Raw genomic sequence first — 25,561 nt, 5'->3', positions numbered from 1 at the left:
CTCTCACCTTTTCTCTTCACTTGTGGACTTCAGTGCACAACAGATCAGCTGTCTGTAACCAGGAGAAAAAAAAACTTTCTAAGCCAAACCTTCATATCATAACCGCTAACCACTACACAGCCTACATTGCTGTCACTGTATTAGCTAATGTCATAGTCAACATAGCTTCTAGAACTAATGTGTTTGTAAACCTGCTACAATCATGCTGTACAGTGTACAGTTAGCAAGCAGTTTAGCATTTACACCGGCGCCCAGTTGCAATAAATTAATAAAAACCAAAAGCTTACCTTGACTTGGAAGAGCTCCATTGTTGGATAGCCATAGCCAGCTAGCTAAGATAGCATTCCTGTCTGTTTGAGCTGGATGTTTGAGTTTGCTAAACTAGCTAGCTGCATTCACCAGCTAAGGGGAAGTGAAAGTGAAAAAAAATACAACTAAATATAGCTAGCTCAATCTCTCTCTCTTCTCCATCATTTTTAAAGAACTGAATTTGCTCAAAACTGTTCAACTATTGTATTTTTCTCTCTGAGTGAACTACTCACCACATTGTATTCCCTGCAGTGCTAGCTAGCTGTAGCTTATGCTTTCAGTACTTGATTAATTCTCTGATCCTTTGATTAGGTGGACAACATGTCAGTTCATCCTGCAAGAGCTCTGCTAGTCATAATTACTGTGTAAGTCTATATAAGGGGGTGTGAACTATGAGTCTTCTAGGTTTTGTATTGAAGTAAATGTACCCAAGTGGAGGACCGAAACTAGCTCTCTTCCGGCTACACCATGGTGCTACCCTACAGAGTGCTGTTGAGGCTACTCTAGACCTTCATTGTGTTGTAATAAATGATTTGGTGACGTTAATATATTTAGTAGAGTTTTATCTAATCACTTTTTTAACGTTCACTGAGGAGGATGGTTCTCTCCTTCCTCCTCTGCAGAACCTCCATTGTGTCAGACTGATTTGTAATAGACTGTCATAGGGCAAATTAAAAAAGTAAACATTTGCCGTTGATTACATAACTTTTTTACATTGTGGGGTCGGGAAGAAATGTTTATATTAAAATGAGGTTACGGGCCAAAAACATTTGAGAACCCCTAACCTTAACCCCGAACCTAGCTAACGTTAGCCACAACAAATTGGAATTCGTAACATACACCACGCATTGCAAATTCGTAATATATTGTATAAATTGCAATTTGTAACATCATACAAATAGTAATTCGTAACATAATATACTAAATGGATGATGGACAGCAACAAATTAATACATCATACGAAACGTAACATATCCCACTAAATGGAGGTCACCGATTTACCTTTACTGTGTTATGTCTACCGCTGATTACAGGTTGCCCTAGTTTAACATTTTACATTTACATTTACGTCATTTAGCAAAGGAATGTACTGTCTGATAAGGGTGTATACACTAGTGACTAGAGTAAGAGTCGAAAATCAGCAGTAGAGGTCCTGAATAAAATAAAAGAATGATATGTGACTATGCAGGAACAATCTAGCTATTCATTATATTTTGATGGAGCCACAATACTTTGCGCACTTCCGGTGTCCGCCATATTGCATTTCTGTCCATGTTGAAAACATAACGCGTTCGTATATCGTAGTAAAGAAAATTGTCCAACTCTTCGTATTGTTTTATTTTGTGATATCTTAGTTGTTTCTTTTATAATTACTACCTGAAGGGTAGCAACACACAACAGCCAAGATGCCGCGTATCATGATCAAAGGGGGTGTATGGCGAAACACCGAGGTAAGTTGGCATGGCTAACGCTACGGTGTGCTGTTAGCTAGTTTCCAACTAATATTCAAATACTTTTAGATAGGTAACTCAACTCTTACGCCAGGTTAACTAGCTACCATGTAAATGTATTGATTTAGCTACTCAACATCGTGTAATTCACTGGATCACGTTAGTTGGCTAGTCAACTAGCTAGGCAACAACATTAGCTAGTTTAAGGTAGCTAGCTAGTAACGTTAGCTGTTTATAGCTGGTGTATTTAATGTTATTTACACACTAACGTTGCTCGTAATATGGTTGCAAAAAAACTGAAGATTCCGCGGTGCCAGAAGTGAAAGAAAATGTTGCTTGTGGTCCGGACGGTTGATGAAGATTTAACAAAATAATCGTAGCTCAAAACTTGGGGGCCAAGTAAAAATATTTGCCCATGAGCAGCCAGTTGGGGAACACCGTCCTAGTCAATAGATCACCAATTCTCCACTGAGTTAAACTTTTTGGAAATGGAAAATTCACTTTCTCATCCAAGTGTTGTAAATATGGTTCAGCAGGATGGTGGGCATTTTGATCAGTAAGGATGTCTACCATTGAGCGCTAAAATAATGATTATGATCACACTAACCCCAATTTAAATATTATGGGGACACCTATACATTTGGCAGCCAAGCACGAGTTATCTGTTTAGCCTATTATCGTCTATAGAGTTGACGTTGAAATATCTAAACGCCTAAAATAAAAACCTCCACTCCAGGGGCCTCATTTATTAGTTTTTTCTGATTGCTTAGGCACTATCTTTGAAACTATAGGCTATTTTTGCAAAACTCTACACACTAACCACAGAGCTTACACCAAACCAGCAAAACATTATACATCTCTTGCAAAAGCAAACAATTCTTGCAAAACTCTTCAAACACTTTTAAAAATTTGTACACACAAACCATCATTTGAATAAGCAAACGAAGCACCAACTATGTACTGATAGTATAAATGAAAAACACTTGTGGCTTTTGCTTTTTCTGTGTACAGGGCATAGCAGTTTGCAATACATGTAGTAAACACACATACACACAGGTATCCAAATGTGTACGTATGGATGTGTATTCCGAACATAACATACTATCAAATACATATAAGGGGAAAAAGTATAAATAAATCTCAATGTTCTAACACTCCTCAAACAACAACAAGCGCAGTAGAAGAAAACGAAAACATTTGTGCTAGAAAAAAATAACAGAAAAAATGTAGGCTAAATCTCAACCATCTTTGTGGGTCTGGCCATAAGATTTCATCCACATCACATGCGATGTTGTCTTGAGCTAGGCAGGGTGGAAAGTATCGCCCGGAGTGCCATATCCAGGCCTGGCATGACCCCTAATCGATGTCTCCACAAGCCTCCTCCATTGCCTGTAGAAGGGGTATGCGCTGGTCGAGCTGGCGATCAGACACCTTCTAACGCCATGCAGAGAATAATTCTAAAATAGGATTCAAGAACGGAGAGTATGGGGGGAGATTGAGTGTGATGAAAAGTGGGTGACCTGTGAACCAATTGCGGACCACAGCAGCCCGGTGGAAACTAACATTGTCCCAGATGATAATGTACCTGGGCTGCTCTGGCCCCTGGTGATTAGGGATTAGTCTGTTGTGGAGGGTATCTAGAAATGTGATAATGTGTGCAGTGTTGTATTAGCCTAGGATTGCATGATGTTCATCCCGGGACGTTGATGGCACGGTGTCCGATGATATTTCTGCCGCGGCCCCTTGTTTTTTCAAGGTTGAAACCTGCCTCGTCCACATATATTAGCTCATAATGCACTGCATCTGCTTTTAGCTCCATGACTCTCTGAAAGAGAAAAGACAAAACAATGTAGCACAGTACGAAAAGACAGGGATCAGTGTGGTGGCTAATTTCTGCATTACCAAATGAGGAGAGTTAAACACACCAGTCCGAGTTAACTACATCTTTAATTAATTTAATGAATTAATTTAATTAAGATACTTTTGCAAAAGCACTTGACCTTCAATGATGCCATTGAAAAAGGTGACTACACCTTCAATACAAAGAGCTTTTATACCCACGGTCCACCCCTCTCAACGTACATGACAAACCACAGATACATAGAATGGGTCACAAGGTTAAGTTTTGTATGAAAATATATCTATAAAACACAGCAACTGCTATATCAACAGAGTCATTATATAGACCAGTGTCTGGTCTCCCTAGAACCATCCCTCCCTGGTACGGTATTGAACAGAACTATTAGCTCATGTCCTCTGGAATGCTTTTTAGGCGTTCTTAACAAAATACACCATAAATCTCCTCTGTCAGTGCTATCTCATAGAGGCCCATCCTCAGTAAGACACCTCTTGTTCCCACTCCTGGACAAGCTCACTGAGGGGAGTGACCTGCGCACAGACATTGAGGAGACAAATAATTGGTTCCCCATTAATCACGCCATCCCTTCACATGGTTTAAGAATAGGTAAAGACACATTCACATGAAGGCAATGTTTCATTCTGTCCTCCTCTCTTGCTGAGATTCTGCATAGCAACAGAGACATGTAAAAAAACAAATCTGACCTCTCCCCTCTCTGGGCCCCAAGTTACTGAGCCCCAGCTAAGGGAAACGTGCAGCTGAAAGACACCAGAGTCCAAAGGACACTTTCTAATGACAAGTATCTCTCATAAGCATATTATACTAATAAAACATCTTAATTATCTATGTTACCCAACTAATTCTGATTCATCCACCACATCAGTCAATATGATGTAGCACCATACACTTCCAGATCCAGTACCAATGATAGGATAGTATAGCTTACCTGCACATATTCATACTCAGTTTTACATGGTCTGAGTTTCTTTTGAAAGGGACTCCGTACAGCTGCTTCATCCTAATTCTGTTGTGTTTCAGTAGACGAGACAGTGCAGAGAGACTCACTCTGTTGACGTTTTGGAATATGGTGTTATCTGCCATTATGTGGTCCTGCAGTTCTCTGATGCAGTTATTTGGAATGACCATATTTACAATGTGGGTCTCCTGCTCTGAGGTGAAAAGTTGACCTCTTCCACCAGATACTGGTTTTCTTGCAGTTCTGTAAAAACATTTGAATGGTTTCAGTGATAGATCCTTCTCATTATGAAAGTACAGTACATATTACTGTACCAGTAAGACAACAGCACTTGCAGTTACTTATCGCTCTCATTTCGAAATATCCGGATGATACCTGCAACAGTATAGCGGCTCAGATTTGGTTGAACCCTTTGCCCAGCCTCCCTCATGCTCATCCCATGGTTGACAACAAGTTCAAACACACTCGCTCTGATTTCATCAGTTATTGTGTTCCTGACTCCTCGTCCTCACCTTCTCCCCCGTAATACTTCACCTCCTCCACATCCTCCTCTAGTTCTCACCCCTTTTACTCTGTCCAATATTGGCCTCCATTGTTGTCCAAACCAAATGTTTACCTGTGGCCTATTTATAGTGCTCAAGCTCTGATTTGTAAGTCAACTCAATAACCAAAATTGTTTTCACATGTGTCAATGTGGAAAGACAATTGGTGAAATAGTGTAGCAATGTAGAGACCAGTGTTTACAGTTTTGCTGGAAGTGTTATTAAATTACAAACTGTGTGTAAAGCAGAGAACGTGCATTTAGTTTGGCACACTTGGTAAATGCATTGGCTACAAGTGTTAATGGTTTCAGAGAGAGTGCTTCAAGAAACACTTAGTGTTTAAGCATTCAGGAAAAACTGTAATGCATTAAATTAAAATGTTGTAGGCCGTCATTGTAAATAAGAATTTGCCGAGTTAAATAAAGGTCAAATAAATATTGTGTAGAAACTATTCTAAAATACTACTTACGAACAGGATTTAGAATGGTCCTACGCATAGAAAGTGTCATTTTATCAAACAATCCTACCGGTAGGCTCCTGAGTGGCGCAGCGGTCTAAGGCACTATATCTCAGTGCTAGAGGCGTCACTACAGACCCTGGTTCGATTCCAGGCTGTATCACATCCAGCCGTGATTTGGAGTCCAATAGGGCGGCGCACAATTGGCCCACCGTCGTACGGGTTAGGGTTTGGCAGGAGTTGGCAGTCATTGTAAATAAGACTTTGCTCTTAACTGACTTGCCTAGTTAAATAAAATGTAATTAAAATAAAAAACAAGAACCATTGATAAATACTAATTGTTCGCAGTGCTTGTGCATGACCTTGGCTGTTAGCATTTCCAAATGCCCCTGATTAAACATATATGCTCAAAATCATACCTTTAAACCCCATGGAGAATATACAATGCCGCACCATGAAATACAAGGGAGCAACCAAAAAACATACGAAAGATAACTGTCCCCGAGACTGAAATAGAGGTGCTAGTCAGAGATTGAGTACAACCTAAAGGATTTATTTGGCTTGCTTAGTTGTGGCTTGACCAGTAAAAATAAAAACATAGCTACAACGAGAGGACAATTAGGACAATACAAGTTGCTTTAGCAATGACAAGTATAGCCTACTTCAAATGAGTAAGCAACACTCACCAATAAGCCATCCATCCTTAAAAGCTTCCTCCTGTAGGCATATAGGCCAACATTGCTGTTCTGAAAAATTAACGAGTCTAGAGTTCTACCTGGCCACCACGTTCAGCAGCGTCTTTTGCACATCACATAACTTATCACCTGCACATAGAGTGGAAGCCTTTTCTGTTTAAATAGTTTTGCCGTCTATTGCGCCTTTTGTTTTTTTGGAACCCATTGATGGCATCATGGCAAAGAAACCCCTCTTGACTTCAATCTGTTGTACGATGGTGTATGAAAATTGTATGCGTTCCTGTTAGTTTTGCTGATTGCATCCAAAACATTGGCTCAACAAGGGCTATGCGATGCCGATCGGCAAGCTCCCGTTGAAAAGTGCCCATTGTCAAAAACCAGACGCTGGAGAGTACTTGGATGTGCACCGGAATGGCATGTTGAGGTTTTAAATCGTCGCAAAAATCCTATAACATTGGCTCATCATATCTTTTCCCAAAACCTATCTGTACTTTCTGTAGAAAAAGACCCACATGTCTCTAAAAACACGCTCTGTGAAATGCAGTGTGTGCTAACTCTTCAAACAGAGCAAAATCAGGCTCTCATTCGATTTCCCATTATATCTTTTATAGTATATCAACAACGGTTTCACTTTCACACATGCCTCTAAATAAAAAATGACTGTACTTTATATGGATTGTCATCACGAATGCACTGTGGTCAAATGATATACCTGTCAAAATATGTTTCATGAATTCACAATGGAAATACAATGAAATCAAATAATGTCTTGATTATTACATTCACAATTTTACACATTTTCAACATGTTTTCCCCATTCTTCGCTTGATAAGCAGTTGTCACTTGTCACTATGCGTACGCATCGTCGTGCCTGTGTGTAAATTTACGCACAAGCGAATGTTCATTTTGATAAATGTCACACTTTGTATGGAAATGACCCTATGCATGGTTTACACACAGATGTGCCAACACATGATTAATAAATAAGGCCCAGGCTTTTTTTTTTTAAATATACAAGGGGCCGTTTGGAAAAACAAATCCTTTGAGACTTGTACTAACACACGCTTGCATAATATTTAGATAACCAATGTCTCTAGTAATACTAGTCCCGTCCAATCAGGGCTATGCTATATAACATGGCAAAGAGTAGGCTTTTTGGCATAGTGTGCCGCATCATCCCATGGGATCTGTTAAGGCTACAAAGAGCAGAAACATCAATGAAATATTCTAGTTCCTGAACAGCACCTTATATATTCAAACAGAATAGGCCTTTTGTAAGTTGCTAAGCAAATGGGCAGCATCATGTTCTTGCCAATCCTCCATAGAATGCAATATTAATCTTCCTAGTTCCTAGTAGGACTCCAATAATTAGGTTGTGTGTGCGCAGCAGTTTATTTTGCGACTCGAGTAAGAGTCGACTACTTCGACTCACACCACAGGAGTCTGAGACGACTCCTAAAATCCTGGCGTCGTTCACCGCGAGCAGCGGGTTGACCTTTATTGTCATTAGTCTTACCATGGAGGCATAACTGAGCGGTTTCTGCTAGATGGGCCAGCTGCAAAGTCAAAATTGGCTATATTGTTTTTTTTGTTTTTAGTTTTTTGGTATTAATTTAAGGTTAGGGTTAGGCATTAGGGTTAGCAGTGTGTAGGTTTAAAATCAGATTTTATGACTTTGTGGCTGTGTCAGCTAGTGACCACTGCGGAGCTGCCTCCAGGGCTAGCCGACTAAACTCAACGATTTACGATGGAGTTGAACGGCAACTAGTGTGGACGAACTGGAGTTCGCAGAAAATTCAGTTTTATAAAAAATTACAGATTTCAGCACGCAAAGAGTAGCCCACATTTACACAGGACTATGTAATTTAACTTCTGGCTTCCCGTGGACCGTTCAGTTTTGTGCAACCCATTAACGAGCCACGCTAGTGTGTAAAAATACTAGTGTTGCTAAAAGTAGCTTGCTAGCTGAACTTCAATTTAGCTAGTTGACACTGGCTAGTAGGCCCTTTCTCTACTTCCCCAGAGTCAGATGAACTTGTGGATACCATTTTTATGTACCTGCGTGCAGTAGCTTTAGTGCAATTGCTAACTAGCGTTAGCGCAGTGACTGGGAATCTATCTACCCATAGTCTTCCAGGCATCGGCTCGCGAAAGCATTAGCATCCACAAATTCATCTTACTCTGGGGAAGTAGATAAAGGGAGTCATTGCCAAAATCCCAAAGTATCCCTGTAACGCTGTCTATCTTTTAAAATTGTTTGTCTGCAGTTGAAGTTGAATTTCCCTCTGGGATCATTAAACAATGAATTAATTCATCAATAAAACAATGCCCCTCCCCCTCTTTCTCCCAGGATGAGATCCTGAAGGCAGCGGTGATGAAATATGGGAAGAACCAGTGGTCTCGTATTGCCTCCCTGCTGCACCGCAAGTCTGCCAAGCAGTGCAAGGCCCGCTGGTCAGTCAGTCTGTCTGTCTGTGTGTGTGGCATTACAAGCTGAGCCCCAACACCAAAAAAGACTGAGTGGTTTCTGTGAGTGTGTGTGGAAAGAGGTCTGTGTGTGTCTAATCTGTTGTGTTTGTGTGTAGGTATGAGTGGTTGGATCCCAGCATTAAGAAAACTGAGTGGTCCAGAGAGGAAGAGGAGAAACTACTCCATCTGGCCAAGCTGATGCCAACCCAGTGGAGGACCATTGCTCCTATCATAGGACGCACCGCTGCCCAGTGTCTGGAGCACTACGAGTTCCTGCTGTAAGACACGCACACACTTTCTCTTTGTGTTCAGAGAAGACTTATTGGAGTGTTCTTATTCTTATTCTTGATGTGTGTGTATAGAGACAAAGCGGCCCAGAGGGACAATGAGGAGGATACAGCTGATGATCCCAGGAAACTGAAACCTGGAGAGATCGACCCCAACCCTGAAACCAAGCCTGCTAGGCCTGACCCTGTGGATATGGATGAAGGTACACAGTGCATCCTTTCCTCGGGTCATTGTTGTGCTGTCAATTTGAATGGTAAAAATACATGAGACAAAACCAGCCATACCTGACTCTGTGTGTGTGTGTGTGTGTGTGTGTGTGTGTGTAGATGAGCTGGAGATGCTTTCTGAGGCCAGAGCTCGTCTGGCCAACACTCAGGGGAAGAAAGCTAAGAGGAAAGCCAGAGAGAAACAGCTGGAGGAGGCCAGGTACACCTTTTGCACACGTCTGTGTTTCAATCGAGCTGTGTCGTGAATACAACAAATGCAGGATTTGTGATTGTTGCAACCTGTTATGCTGTGGCACTTGCTGCATAACGTTCAGCATGACCTTCAGACAGACATTTCATAATTTGCTCTGTGCCAAATATAGAAAATGTACAACCCTGACAAACACACACATCCTCTTTCCCCCTCCCAGACGTCTGGCTGCTCTACAGAAGCGCAGGGAGTTGAGGGCCGCAGGCATCAATGCCCAGAAGAAGAGGAAGAAGAAGAGAGGAGTGGACTACAATGCTGAGATCCCTTTTGAGAAGAAGCCTTCTCAGGTAACACATCACACACACGCAGACATCTCACACACATCGATGTATTATTGGGTGCTAAATGCTCAGTATGATTCCAGGGTTTCTATGACACCAGCATGGAGCTCTACGAAGGTCTGGAACCAAACTTCAAACGCCTGCGACAACAACACCTGGACGGAGAGCTACGCAAGTCAGTCACACAAACACACTAACTCAACTGGGCTAACATGCTGTCTACACCGCTCGCGTTAGGTGCGTCTACGTAGCCAGGCGCTGAAATAACTGAAATTTTAAGCTTCACATTCTGCAATTCCCGCAATTCTCATCTCCTCATTGGTTTTTAGGAGCATGTGATGTCCACACTCCAGTCCAGTTGGTGGTGGTAATGCACCTTTAAAGTTGGTTGCCAACTGCCATATAAAGTCTGAAGAAGACTGAAGAAGGAGAGATTAATAGAAACTAACCTGGTTTACCCTTTTATCTGTGGATTAATTGTTGGAGTAAATATGGGTCAAAATTCTACAAAGATCCAAGAAAAAAAAGGATCTTGTGCATTTCAGGTGAAATAATAACCCAATGTTTATATCCCAGGACAAATTAGCTAGCAACAGCAAACTAGCTAGTTAAATGTTTCATGTGTTTTGACCTGTCCCCAAATTAATAAAGTTGGTTCAGAGTTCATTTTGATATTTCAACCTGAATGTCCTGATTGCGTCTAGTGTGGATGGACAAAATCGATATGTGCATTCTGATGCACGTATGTGCCCGGTGTGGTCAGCATGTCACGCTACATGTGTGATGTGGGTTGGGCTGTGTATAGGTTATATTTTTTTCATTTGAATGTGAAGAGGAGAGACCTGTGTGTGTCTGACATTATTTGTGTCCTCAGTGAAAAGGAAGAGAAGGAGAGGAAGAGGGATAGACAGAAGATCAAGAAGAAGAAGGAGAGTGATCTTCCATCAGCCATCCTGCAGACCAGCGGAGTAGCAGAGTTCACCAAGAAACGCAGCAAACTGGTGCTGCCTGCACCGCAGGTAACACTGCTGTGTGTGTTCATCTCTGATGAATAGCTAGAGGAAGTGGTGGAGTTAGCTCAGGCCAGTGAAGTTTGACTGTGTGGCTGATGTTGTGTGTGTCTGACACTGTCTGGTGTGTGTGTGTGTGTGTGTGTGTCTTGACGCTGTGTCTTTCTGATGTGTTTGTGTAGATCTCTGATGCGGAGCTGGAGGAGGTGGTGAAGCTGGGTCAGGCCAGTGAAGTGGCTCGTCAGACCGCTGAGGAGTCTGGGATCACTAACTCCGCCTCCTCAGCCCTCCTATCAGAATACAGCCTCACCAACAGCGCTATGGCAACTGGGCTACGCACCCCCAAGACCCCTGCTGCGCAGGACAAGATACTACAGGTACACACATTCTCTCCCTTTTTCTGTCTCTCGGGATATAACATGAAGCAAGCTGTTCACCATACAATGTGAGTCATGACATCAAATGAATGCCAACACAACACCTCTGACATTATACAGGTAACTGGCAAAATAAAGGAAACACCCAACATGTTGTCTTAATCGGGGCTTCGTCCACCTGCCAGAACTGCTTCAATGCGCCTAGGCATAGATTCTACAAATGTCTGGAAATCTATTGGCGCACTGGTTCCCAAACTTTTTATTGTCCCGTACCCCTTCAAACATTCAACCTCCAGCTGTGTACCCCCTCTAGCACCAGGGTCAGCACACTCTAAGCCTGCCACACGCACTATACGATATATTTTATTTTATTAAACATAAGCATGAGTGAGTTTGTCACAACCCGGCTCGTGGGAAGTGACAACGAGCTCTTATAGGACTAGGGCACAAATAATAGTAAGCAATAATTATGCTCTTTATTTAGCAATCTTACATATAAAACTTTATTTGTATGGGCTCCCCAGGGGCGCAGCGGTCTAAGGCACTGCATCTCAGTGCAAGACACATCATTACAGTCCCTGGTTCGAATCCAGGCTGAATCACATCCGGCCGTGATTGGGAGTCCCATAGGGCGGAGCACAATTGGCCCGGCGTCGTCCAAGTTTGGCCGGGGTAGGCCGTCATTGTAAATAAGAATTTGTTCTTAACTGACTTGCCTAGTTAAATAAAAAAATAAAAACTACATTTGTTCAGCGAAAATTGTGAATTACTCATAACAGGTTAATGAGGAGGGTGTGCTTGAAAGGATGCACATAACTCTGCAATGTTGGGTTGTATTGGAGTCTTAAATCATTTTCCACATACAGTCTGTGCTTGTATTTAGTGTTCATGCTAGTGAGGGCCGAGAGTCCTCTCTCATAGGTACGTGGTTGCAAAGGGCATCAGTGTCTTAACAGCGCGATTTACGAAGGCAGGATACACTGAGCGCAGCCCTATCCAGAAATCTGGCAGTGGCTTCTGATTAAATTACATTTTTACAGAACTGCTTGTTGCAATTTCGATGAGGCTCTCTTGTTCAGATATCGGTAAGTGACCTGGAGGCAGGGCATGAAGGGGATAATGAATCCAGTTTGTGTCGTCCATTTCAGAAAAGCACCTGCGTAATTGTGCACCTAGATGACTCGGGTGCTTCGCTATATCACATTTGACATTGTCTGTAAGCTTGTTCGTTTGCACACAAAAAATCATATCGTGATGAAAGACCTGTGTGTTGTCCTTGTTAATGCAGACAGAGAAGAGCTCCAACTTCTTAATCGTAGCCTCAATTTTGTCCCGCACATTGAATATAGTTACGTAGAGTCCCTGTAATCCTAGATTCAGATAATTCAGGTGAGAAAAACATCACCCAGATAGGCCAGTCGTGTGAGAAACTCGTCACCATGCAAGCGGTCAGACAAGTGAAAATGGTCAGTAAAGAACTTTATGCTCGTCTCTCAATATAAAAAAAAAACGTGTCAATACTTTGCCACTTGATAACCAGCGCACTTCTGTATGTTGTAAAAGCGTTACATGGTCGCTGCCCATATCATTGAATAATGTAGAAAATACACGAGAGTATAAAGCATGGCCCCTGAAGTGAAAATTGTTCAGTGAAATAGCCAGTGAAATAGCAGAGCTCCAAATTCAAAACAACAAAAATCTCAAAATTCAAATTTCTCACACATACAAGTATTTTACACCATTTTAAAGAATCTTCTCGTTAATCCAACCACATTGTCCGATTTCAAAAAACCTTTACGGCGAAAGTATAGCATTAGATTATGTTAGGACAGCACCTAGACGAGAAAAACCACACAGCCATTTTCCAAGCAAGGAGAGGTGTCACAAAAACCAGAAATACAGCTAAAATGAATCACTAACCTTTGACGATCTTCATCAGATGGCACTCATAGGACTTCATGTTACACAATACATGTATGTTTTGCTCGATAAAGTTCATATTTATATCCAAAACCCCATTTTACATTGGTGTGTTCAGAAATGTTTTACCTCCAAAACGTCCGGTGAAGGAGCACATCAATTTACAGAAATACTCAGCATAAACTTTGATAAAAGATACAAGTGTTATGCACAGAATTATAGATACACTTCTCCTTAATGCAACCGCCGTGTCAGATTTCAAAAAAGCTTTACGGCGAAAGCAAACTTTGCAATAATCTGAGTACAGCGCTCAGACATCAAAACAAGCCATACAGATACCCGCCATTTTGGAGTCAACAGAAGTCACAAATAACATTATAAATATTCACTTAAGTCCATATTTATGTCGAAATACCTCCTTTTTTTTCGTGCGTTCAGTCAAGTAATCCAAATGCACTGTGCTTGCGCAGTAAGTTCAGACAAAGTCAGAAAAGTTATATTACAGTTTGTAGAAACATGTCAAACGATGTATAGAATCAATCTTTAGGCTGTTTTTATCATAAATCTTCCATAATATTCCAACCGGACGATTCCTTTGTCTTCAGAAATGAAAAGGAACACACCTAACTCTCACGGGAGTGTGCGCGATTGAGCTCATGTCATTTTCTCAGTCATCTGAATCCATATGCTCTTATTCTCTCCCCATTCACAGTAGAAGCATGAAACAATGTTCTAAAGACTGTTGACATCTAGTGGAAGCCTTAGGAAGTGCAAAATGACAGACACTGTGTATTAGATAGGCAATCACTTGAAAAACTACAAACCTCAGATTTCCACACTTCCTGGTTGGATTTTTTTCTCAGGTTTTTGCCTGCCATATGAGTTCTGTTATACTCACAGACATCATTCAAACAGATCCTCTCCTGTTGTCCTGGTTTGCAGAAGATGATGTCTTCCTTAATTGACCCCCCCCATAAACGTAACGGACATATACCAGGAGCTGTGCCAGGCCCGCCACATCTGTTGACTCATCCAGCTGTAACACATAGAATTCACTGGCTTGTATGCGAAGCACTAATTGTTTCAAAACATCTCCTGCCATCTCACTGATGCATTGTGAAACAGTGTTTGATGAAGGCATTGTCTGTATAGTTTTTTTTGGCCTTTTCCCCCTAGCGTTGTCCCAGCCATATCTGCGGCAGCAGGAAGAATTAAGTCCTCCACAATAGTATGGGGCTTGCCTGTCCTAGCCACTTGGTAGCTCACCATAGAAGATGCTTCTAGCCCCTTTTTATTAATGGTATCTGTTGCTTTTACACATGTCTTACTACTCGAAAGTCGTCTTAATTCTCGCTCAAACTCCTGTGGCTTATTTTTGAAATTGAATCATTTTGGAGCAAACGGAATGAGCAGCAGCTATGTTTGGCTACATACCGACCATTAGTGGAATTCCCGCAAGAGAGTAACGGTTAATGTGATTGCATGTTCATTATTTGACTAGGCTACCTGTATTTGACTTTGTTATTTCGCTGAACACTAGATGGTTTAATTTTCTTTTTGCCAGTGAAACGAGGCTACTCAGGCGAAAAAAATCATCACCCAAATGTATAGCCATGTTGAAAAATCTAAATGGACTGTTTGAAAATCTGAATCACATTTATATTTGGCGTACCCCCGACGGCATTGCGTACCCCAGTTTGGGAATAGCCGCATTGGAGGGATGCGACACCATTCTTCCACGAGAAATTCCATAATTTGGTGTTTTGTTGATGGGGGTGGAAAACGCTGTCTCAGGCGCCACTTCAGAATCTCCCATAAGTGTTCAATTGAGTTGAGATCTGGTGACTGAGACACATACCCTTTAAACCCCCTATGCTCCTTTGAGACCCTCTCTCACTCAGATCTCTTCTAGCCATGATAGCCAAAATAATGGCCAGCTGGGCATTTTTATACATGACTCGAAGTATGAGGGAATGTTAATTTCTTAATTAACTCAGGAACCACAATTGTGTGGAATGACCTGCTTTCAATACTTTGTATCCCTCACTTATTCAAGTGTTTCCTTTATTTTGGCAGTTACCTGTATCTCTCTCTCTCTCTCTCTCTCTCTCTCTCTCTCTCTCTCTCTCTCTAGGAGGCCCAGAACCTTATGGCTCTGACTAACGTAGACACTCCTCTGAAAGGAGGTCTGAACACTCCTCTCCACCAGAGTGACTTCTCAGGAGTCACACCCCAAAGACAGGCAGTACAGACACCTAATACTGTACTGACCACACCTTTCAGGTACACACGCGAGCCATCCACACACACACACACACACACACACCCCAACAGGCTATTGACACACACTGTTGTTGTTGTAGAACCCCCGGTCCGGGGTCAGAGGGCAGTATGACCCCCCAGGGAGGTTTAACCCCTAAAGGACCCGGTACTGTTACCCCTGGAGTAACCCCGGGACGCACCCCTCTACGAGACAAACTCAACATCAATACTGAGGAACAACTAGCAGACCCTGCCTACGCTAAACATCTGGTAACAAAAACTACTTTTGAGTTGGCTACTGTTTTGTATGAGTTTGTATGTGTTTGTGTGTGTAACTGTATTGTGTGTGTGTGTGTGTGTAGCAACGAGAGTCGAGGGAGCAGCTGAAGCTGGGTCTGATGTCGCTGCCAGTCCCCAAGAATGACTTTGAGATTGTTCTACCAGAAAACGCAGAGACTCAACTAGAGGAAATGGAGACAGAGACCGGATACATAGAGGATGCCTCGGAGATAGAGCTACGCAAACAGGTATCCTGGTACACATCAACGCATGCATACATCTCATAAAGCTCTACTGTAGACTATCCTACCTATGTCTGTGTGTGTTGCAGGCTGCTCGGGACGCAGAGAGGGAGAAAGAGCTGAAGCTGAGACACACTGCTGTACAGAGGACTTTACCCAGACCATCAGAGGTATGCACACACACAGTGACACACTATCTCACACACACCGAGTTCCAGTGCATCACCTTCTCCCCTCCCCGGCCCTGACATTAGCGACAATACTAATGCAAAATTGTGTAGGTGAATGAGTCCATCCTGCGCCCAATGGGAACAGATCCTCTGTCAGAGCTGCAGCAGGCTGAGGAGATGATCAAGAAGGAGATGATCACCATGCTGCACTTTGACTGTCTACACCACCCACCAGCCAACCAACAGGTATGTGTACATGTGCACACACAGGGCTGCATTTGGGGCAGAACTGACATTCTTTGTTTATCCAACCACAGCGCAGCAAACAACGAGGGCCTTCCTCCACCTCCAACAACGCAGAACACATTGCCCACTTGGACAGACACCCCTACCAGCCAATCAGCAATGAGGATCTGGCACAGGTAAAACAAAGACACACACACACACACACCTATTAGCCAGTGTTGCCCAACCGGTTTTTACTTCACCGCAATGGTCTTCATTAGGGGTGTGTTGAGTAGTCTTACAAAACAAGTATCGTAACGGATATGGGCAATTTTCTGAAAACTATTATTGTCAGAGTATTTTATTGTAATTATCCGTTATTGGGGGGAAAAAGTAATTTTCGGGTGCCAGCACGCATCTTTCTCATGTCAGTCAGTCATGTGCGAGGTTCTATGTAGTTTAAATAACTCAACTGGCTGTCTGTAAAGAGAAGTGTTGGCTGTAAGTTCATCCTGCTGCTCTGATTGGATAGAGTAAAGCTGTATTTCACGTCCACTTTCTTCATAATTTTACCTGATCAGTTTTCCTTGCATGTTTTTGGTCTGATCGTTTAGATTGCTTATGCCTGCTAAATCACATGGCGAGGAGGTTTGCTATTAATGTGCATAATATTTAACATGCAGAGCAAGGGTAGGGAAAAAGATCAAACCAATGTGCGCTTGGCTACCCACTGCAAGTTTAGGACACACTGCGCTTCTCCTAATCTGCATCTTTTTTGTAGTGAGAATGTGCAGTGAGGTATTTTGCCAACATCTACAGTGCATTCGGCAAGTATTCAGACACCTTCCCCTTCATTACAGCCTTATTCTAAAATTGATTAAATAAAAAAAGGTCCGACACACAATACCCCATAATGACAAAGCAAAAACATGTTTTTAGAAATGTTTGCAAATTTATAAACAAAAAAAAACAGATGCCTTATTTACACAAGTATTCAGACCCTTTGCTATGAGACTTGAAATTGAGCTCAGGTGCATCCTGTTTCCATTGATCATCCTTGATGTTTCTACAACTTGATTGGAATCCACCTGTGGTAAATTCAATTGCTTGGACATGACTTGGAAAGGCACACACCTGTCTATATAAAGGTCCCACAGTTGACAGTGCATGTCAGAGCTAAAACCAAGCCATGAGGTCGAAGGAATTGTCCGTGGAGCTCCGAGACAGGATTGTGTCGAGGCACAGATGTGGGTTAGGGTGCAAAAAATGTCTGCATCATTAAATGTCCCCAAGAACACAGTGGCCTCCATCATTCTTAAATGGAAGAGGTTTGGAACCACCAAGACTCTTCATAGAGCTGACCGCCTGGCCCAACTGAGCAATCAGGGGAGAAGGGCCTTGGTCAGGGAGGTGACCAAGAACCTGATGGTCACTCTGACAGCTCTTGAAACCAGGTCTCAATGTCCTTGAGTGACCCAGCCAGAGCCTGGACTTGAACCCGATCGAACATCTCTGGAGAGACCTGAAAATAGCTGCGCAGCGATGCTCCCCATCCAACCTGACAGAGCTTGAGAGGACCTGCAGAAAAGAATGGGAGAAACTCGCAGAGAAGAATGGGAGAAACTCGCCAAATACAGGCATGCCAAGCTTGTAGCATCATACCCAAGAAGACTCCAGGCTGTAATCGCTGCCAAAGGTGCTTCAACAAAGTACTGAGTAAAGGGTCTGAATACTTACGTAAATGTAATATTTCAGGTTTTTATTTGTAATAAATTAGCTACAATTTCTAAAGCTATTTTTTCTTTGTCATTATGGGATATTGTGTGAGTGGACTGAGGGGGGGGGGGGACGACTATTTAATAAAAACATTTAATAAGGCTGTAAAGTAATAATGTGGGGGGAAAAAAGTGAATGCCCTGTACTTAGTCATATTAAAACACTTCAACTTTTTTTGATCACGAGTATCATCCAATCCGATTATCAACTGTCAATTTATGGATAAGATTACGGGTATGGCAATGTTTCCACACCCCTAGTCTCCATCAGCTGTGTTTTCATCTATTCTAGTATGCCTCAATCCTAAAATAAATAGGAAAGGTGGACACGCATAGGGCTACTGCGGTGACCACAGTCAAATTCCAAGTGACCGTTGGGCCACGGTTATCTTCTCTTATGCACTCCGGACATTAATAGTACCCAACTCGCTAATGATCATCAGGTTCTAATGGCCTCATACTCTGGGGTCTATTGTCCCTCTAACCACTCTGTCATCAATGCAATTGAAAATCACAAACACACATCAAAAGAGAATCATGCTTTTAAAACTCACCATTAGGCTACATAATTTTTTTACTTCCCTGTGATCAAATCAAGCTTTATTTATGCATCACATTTCAGACATGCAATGTGCTTCACATGAAGGAAAAAATAAACAATGAAAATAGAAACAGACACATTTACTACATAAGAGGATAAAAAATAATTTGAAACCAATTTAGATGATCGATTTGAAGATAAGTTCAACCAGTTGATCTACATGGAAAACATAGCCGTTGTGGATGTTGTTTCAAAGCCAAACAACGAAATGGACAGTTCTTTCTAAGGTAATGATTAATTTAAAAAGCATTTAAGAAATTGAAAGTAGAACACCTATATGCATACTAGTTTTTAGCTATACAGTGCCTTCAGAAAATATTCGCACCTTGACTTTTTCCTGAATTTTGTTACAAAGTGGGATTAAAATACAAAGTTGAAGACAAGTTATTTAAAAAAAAAAAACATTAAAAATAACACTCTCTTGATTAGATATGTATTTATTATGGATCCCCATTAGCAGCTGTCAAGTCAGCACCGACTCTTCCTGGGGTTCCGAAAAATTAAGGCAGTTATATACAATTAAAAACATTAGATTACATTTCACATCACAACATATATCTACAACACAAAATGCGTGTGTGTAGCAGTAGGGCTCACCCCAATTAGTCGACTGGTCGATTCGTTTTTTTTGTCAAGCAGCAGCAAATAATAGTAGAGACATCAACTGAAATAACACACATGAAATCATGTAGTAACCAAAAAAGTTAACAAATCAAAATATATTTTACATTTGAGATTCTTCAAAGTAGCCACCCTTTGCCTTGACAGCTTTGCACACTCTTGGCTTTCTCTCAACTGTATGTGTGGGGTACATAAACTCAGCAAAAAAAGAAATGTCCTCTCACTGTCAACTGCGTTTATTTCCAGCAAACTTAACGTGTAAATATTTGTATGAACATAAGATTCAACAACTGAGACAAACTGAACAAGTTCCACAGACATGTGACTAACAGAAAGGGAATAATGTGTCCCTGAACAAAGGGGGGGTCAAAATCAAAAGTAACAGTCAGTATCTGGTGTGGCCACCAGCTGCATTGAGGAGATGCACTGCAGTACTTCTCATGGACTGCACCAGATTTGCCAGTTCTTGCTGTGAGATGTTACCCCACTCTTCCACCAAGGCACCTGCAAGTTTCTGGACATTTCTGGGGGGAATGGCCCTAGCCCTCACCCTCCGATCCAACAGGTCCCAGACGTGCTCAATGGGATTGAGATCCAGGCTCTTCACTGGCCATGGCAGAACACTGACATTCCTGTCTTGCAGGAAATCACTCACAGAATGAGCAGTATGGCTGGTGGCATTGTCATGTTGGAGGGTCATGTCAGGATGAGCCTGCAGGAAGGGTTCCACATGAGGGAGGAGGATGTCTTCCCTGTAACGCACAGCGTTGAGATTGCCTGCAATGACAACAAGCTCAGTCCGATGATGCTGTGACACTCCGCCCCAGACCATGACAGACCCTCCACCTCCATATCGATCCGGCTCCAGAGTACAGGCCTTGGTGTAATGCTTATTCCTTCGACGATAAACGCGAATCCGACCATCACCCCTGGTGCGACAAAACCGCGACTCGTCAGTGAAGAGCACTTTTTGCCAGTCCTGTCTGGTCCAGCGATGTTGGGTTTGTGCCCATAGGCGACGTTGTTGCCGGTGAGGACCTGCCTTACAACAGGCCTACATTCCCTCAGTTCAGCCTATTGCGGACAGTCTGAGCACTGATGGAGGGATTGTGCCTTCCTGGTGTAGCTCGGGCAGTTGTTGTTGCCATCCTGTACCTGTCCTGCAGGTGTGATGTTTTGATGTACCGATCCTGTGCAGGTGTTACACGTGGTCTGTCACTGCGAGGACGATCAGCTGTCCATCCTGTCTCTCTAGCGCTGTCTTTGGCGTCTCACAGTATGGACATTACAATTTATTGCCCTGGCCACATCTGCAGTCCTCATGCCTCCTTGCAGCATGCCTAAGGCATGTTCACTCATGAGCAGGGACCCTGGGCATCTTTCTTTTGGTGTTTTTCAGAGTCAGTAGAAAGGCCTCTTTATTGTCCTAAGTTTGCATAACTGTGACCTTAATTGCCTACCGTCTGTAAGCTGTTAGTGTCTTAACGACCGTTCCACAGGTGCATGTTCATTAATTGTTTATGGTTCATTGAACAAGCATGGGAAACAGTGTTTGAACCGTTTACAATGAAGATCTGTGAAGTTATTTGGATTGTTAAGAATTATCTTTCAAAGACAGGGTCCTGAAAAATTACGTATCTTTTTTTTTTGCTGAGTTTAGAGGAAGTAGTCATTCAAAAATCATGTTCAACACTTATTGCACACAGTTAGTCCATGTAACTTATTATGTGACTTGTTAAGCACATTTTTACTCCTGAACTTAAGGCTTGCCTTAACAAAGGGGTTTGAATACTTATTGACTCAAGACATTTCAGCTTTAAAAATTTTTTAAATGTGTGAACATTTTGAAAGACATAATTCCACTTTGACATTGTGGTATTGTGTGTAGGCCAGTGACAACATAGATTAAATCTATTTTAAATTCCGTCTGGATTACAACAAAAGTCGAGGGTTGTGAATACTTTCTGAAGAACATTTTATATGAGCCCAAATCAAAAACCCAGTTAAAATACTGATTGTGCGGTTATACAATACAGAGCCCACCACACATTATGCACGGCAGGAAAAACATTAACACAGTAGATTGAAGATGTCTTTTTGATACAAAATTGGTAAAACTGGCCTATACTCAAATTAAACTTATTCTAATAATCGTCTGAGTGTGGACTATATTATTATGCAAACTGGATGGATTGGTTACTTTATGTGACGCTCCAAACTTTCTACCCTTGAGTATGGGAGAGAACGTATAGGCCTAGGCAATGCTTTTGGTTTATTGATTGTGCCTACAATTATAGTGAATTTGTCTTTTCATAATTTTCATAGTTAAAAGGCTGACCCCAGTACCTTTGGCTAAAGAATATCTCATCACTGTGCATTTTCATCTCCTCTCTCCTTAATTCCTGTCTCGAGTGAGTGGGGATGTCAATGCTTTAATTGAATGTTTCATTGTCAAGACATGTTACTGGGCAGCAGGTAGCCTAGTGGTTAGAGCGTTGTGCCAGTAACTGAAAGGCTGCTGGATCGAATCCCCGAGCTGACAAAGTAAAAATCTGTTCTGCCCCTGAACAAGACAGTTAACCCACTGTTCCCCGGTAGGCCGTCCATTGTAAATAAGAATTTGTTCTTAACTGACTTGCCTAGTTAAATAAAGGTTAAATAAAAAAATGCTATCGATGTTCCAGAACAGATTTAACTTGGTTTCCCAAATTAAGCACTGGGTAGCTGCAGGAACATGGTTGGAGAGCCCATGACAGAATATCACCTGTCGTGCAGCGAGAGGCTGCATGCTCCTCAAATAGTGGTTGATGCGTGACGTGAAATAAGTGTTCTTGCAATCCTGTGTGAAAGCAGAGTTTTGATGATTGCCACTAGAAAGAGCGAGTTCCAGCTGCTACTACAGTGAGCTCCAAAAGTATTGGGACAGTGACACATTTTTTTGGTTTGGCTCTGTACTCCAGGCCTTTGGATTTGAAATGATACAATGACTGAGATTGAAGTGCACTGTCAGCTTTAATTTGAGTGTATTTCAATCCATATCGGGTGAACCGTCTAGAAATTACAGCACTTTTTGTACGTAGCCCAAAAGTATTCAAACAAATTCACTTATGTATATTAAAGTAGTCAAAAGTTAATTATTTGGTCCCATATTCCTAGCATGCAATGATTACATTAAGCTTGTGACTCTACAAACCTGTTGGATGCAATTTGCTGTTTGTTTTAGTTTCAGATTATTTTATTTTATTTTGTAGCTATTAATCATAAATAATGTATTGCCATTTTGGAGTCACTTATTGTAAATAAGAATAGAATGTTTCTGAACACTTCTACAATGTGGATGCTACCATGATTAAGGGTAGTCCTTAATGAATCGTGAATAATAATGATGAGTGAGAAAGTTAGATGCACAAATATCGTACCCCCAAGACATGCTAAACTCTCTCCATTACAATAGCAGGGGAGGTTAGCATTTTTGGGGCGGTATGGTATTTATGCCTCTAAATTTCTCACTCATCATGGTAGCATCCACATTAATGTAGAAGTGTTTAGATGCATTCTATTCTTAATTACAATAAAAGTGACTCAAATTACATAATACATTATTTACCATTTCTATTGGGCACGAAATAATCTGAAACACAACCAAAACAAGAAGCAAATGCATTCAACAAATTTGTCGAGTCACAAGCTTGATCTAGTCATTGCGTGCTATGAATATGGGACCAAATAATAATAATTTGCTACTTTAATCGACGTGAATTTGTACCAATACTTTTGGTCCCCTAAAATGGAGGGACTACGTACAAAAAGTGCTGTAATTTCTAAATGAAAATACACTCAAATTAAAGCTGACAGTTTGCACAATAACCTCAGTCATTGAATAATTGTAAAACCAAAGTGCTGGTGTACAGAGCCAAAACAACAAAAAAGGTGTCACTGTCCCAATAGTTATGGAGCTCACTGTATATTTATTTCTCAGCTCCTCAGTTATAAAACCGGAATAGCCGGGCTATTCAAGTGCCTACAGATGACATGTATTTTTTCCCCCTGCCCTTGTTCCTACCCATTTGATAATGGGCCCTTCTAAATCGAAACAAATGTGTCATTTACTGTTAGAGAATAGTCTGATGGGTGAAAATGTGATCACTTGATGAGAGAACAGGGTGTGAAGCATGAGGCACACTCACTCCGGAATGGGAAAAAATATCCTTTCTATTTGACAAAATTCAAAGTTCAATTATATTATTCTTAAAATAAAATAATGGCACGGGACTTATAAGCATATCTTGCCTGCTAAATGAACAAGCCTACTGCCTATGGGATAACCAGATAACATACAGTAGGCCAACTCGTATTCGGTTCTTCTGAAATACATGTTCTTATCATGTTGCTTTAGACATGCCTAATGAATAATGGATTTATTGTGATGGTGTATATTAAATGTACTTCTTTTAAATGTAGATATTCCAAAGGCGTACATCAGTGGCTTGTGTGCGTGGAGGCCTTGAGATGCTAAACATGTTTGTTGATTAATGGTCAATTACCGTGAAACTGTTTGTCTATTTGCATGACAATAACCAGTTGACAAAATGTCATGACCGCCACAGCCCTATCCATGCAATGGGAAAATTTGCTTGAAATGCATAAATGATCAAATGTCTTCTCCCCAGGCCAGTGAGTTGCTGAGCCAGGAGATGGAGGTGGTGAGGGCAGGTATGGGTCACGGGGACCTGTCCATGGAGGCCTACAGCCAGGTGTGGGAGGAGTGTTACGGCCAGGTGCTGTACCTCTCCGCCCAGAGCCGCTACACCAGGGCCAACCTGGCCTCCAAGAAGGACAGAATAGACTCCCTCGAGAAGAAACTGGAGGTGAGACCATGCACACACGATCATGTTCTTTATACACTAGAAGCTGCTGCTTCATAGGTGGCTTATATTATGAATTATCTGTGTGTGTTTATGATGTGCTAATCTGTATATTCCTAGATAAACCGAGGCCATATGACATGTGAGGCCCGTCGTGCTGCTCGTCTGGAGCGCCGTCTCAAGGTGAATATATACACCTATACTCTTTCTGCATGTGTCTAAAGGTTTCTAAACAGTACCATGTGTTTGCTCTAGGCCTACTGAAGCATAATGGTGATCTGTGGGAGCAGTTATATGGGGTGTGTGTGTGTGTAGGTGTTACTAGGAGGGTACCAGTCCCGTGCTGTAGGCCTACTGAAGCAACATGGTGAACTGTGGGAGCAGGTTGAGCAGGCAGCTACAGAGCTCCACACCTTCACTGAGCTGAAGAAACAAGAAGACACAGCTATACCCCGCAGACAAGAGGTACACATATTCACGCACACACCCGGCCATATGACACAAACATCAGGTTACGTCCACACACACACACACACACACAGCAGCTGACAAAAACTGGAGGCGTGTGAAGTTGCTTAATGGACTTAATTTTCTCATTCTCTCTAGGCTCTAAGGGAGGATGTGGAGAGACAGCAGGAGAGAGAGAAGGAGCTGCAACAGAGATATGGAGACCTGCTGCTGGAGAAAGAAGCTCTGCTGTCTGCCAAATTCTAACTCATACATACACCATACGTGCTTACTAGACACACCAAACACATAAGACCAACACATACTATAAAAACACATTGAGTAAATGCACACACGCTGCTGGAGGTTTCTGCTAAAGCACAGGATCATAGCCACCCTCATCTCCCTCAGCAAATCTGTGAGAAAAAAAAATATTGTGCTGATTTGCTTTTTATTTTCCAAAGTTAAAAAGACATGCAAGTGAATGACCTATTGTAACTCCGCCTCTATGTTTTGATGTCATGGCCCAGTGCTGTGAGCATGCTAAGTAGTTACCTAGTGTCAGTCTGTCCTCTGACTAGTGATCAGTGGTTCATGTCTTGTCATTGGAATAAAAGAGATCAATACAAATCTGATTTCTCATTTGGTGTTTGTCCCATGGTGACTGATTGATGTTAACCCTAAAATTCCTGCCTGACCGTGTTCACTCTTATCCATGACTGTTAGCTGTAAAGTGTTGAAAACATGCGCCAGGAACTGTTCCAATAACTACATTCCTGCTTTGAAAGAGCTCAGTAATTGTACCTGTCTGTGCTAAAGAACCTAGGCCCTAGGTCACAAGATGTGACCTTTGTGCCTAGTTGCACTTACTTCAGCACCCATGAAATACCTAGAGACACTTGTTTTTAGCAGTCTGCATTCCTCTGTCAAAGGGCTATTGGATGATAATCCGTTTTGATTCAGT

The 25,561-nt window shown here is 41.9% G+C and overlaps 1 protein-coding gene across 1 annotated transcript; it reads left to right on the top strand.

The window, feature by feature from the left end:
- The first annotated feature begins 1,561 nt into the window (after positions 1 to 1,561).
- cdc5l (CDC5 cell division cycle 5-like (S. pombe)) lies at positions 1,562 to 25,227 on the top strand. The gene is made up of 19 exons (XM_029729967.1): positions 1,562 to 1,760; positions 8,639 to 8,742; positions 8,874 to 9,035; positions 9,120 to 9,247; positions 9,372 to 9,471; positions 9,683 to 9,809; positions 9,887 to 9,978; positions 10,678 to 10,822; positions 10,996 to 11,190; positions 15,245 to 15,393; positions 15,474 to 15,642; positions 15,735 to 15,899; positions 15,983 to 16,063; positions 16,175 to 16,309; positions 16,381 to 16,485; positions 23,956 to 24,153; positions 24,271 to 24,333; positions 24,466 to 24,615; positions 24,757 to 25,227. The coding sequence occupies exons 1-19, from the start codon at positions 1,716 to 1,718 to the stop codon at positions 24,862 to 24,864; spliced, it is 2,421 nt and encodes an 806-aa protein (XP_029585827.1). The 5' UTR covers positions 1,562 to 1,715; the 3' UTR covers positions 24,865 to 25,227.
- The last annotated feature ends 334 nt before the right edge of the window (positions 25,228 to 25,561 follow it).

The sequence above is a fragment of the Salmo trutta genome, chromosome 33 (genome assembly GCF_901001165.1).
Source record: "Salmo trutta chromosome 33, fSalTru1.1, whole genome shotgun sequence".
Taxonomy (NCBI): Eukaryota; Metazoa; Chordata; class Actinopteri; order Salmoniformes; family Salmonidae; genus Salmo; species Salmo trutta.
The sequence above is the reverse complement of the archived record's forward strand: the minus strand, read 5'-3'. Positions and strand labels throughout refer to the sequence as shown.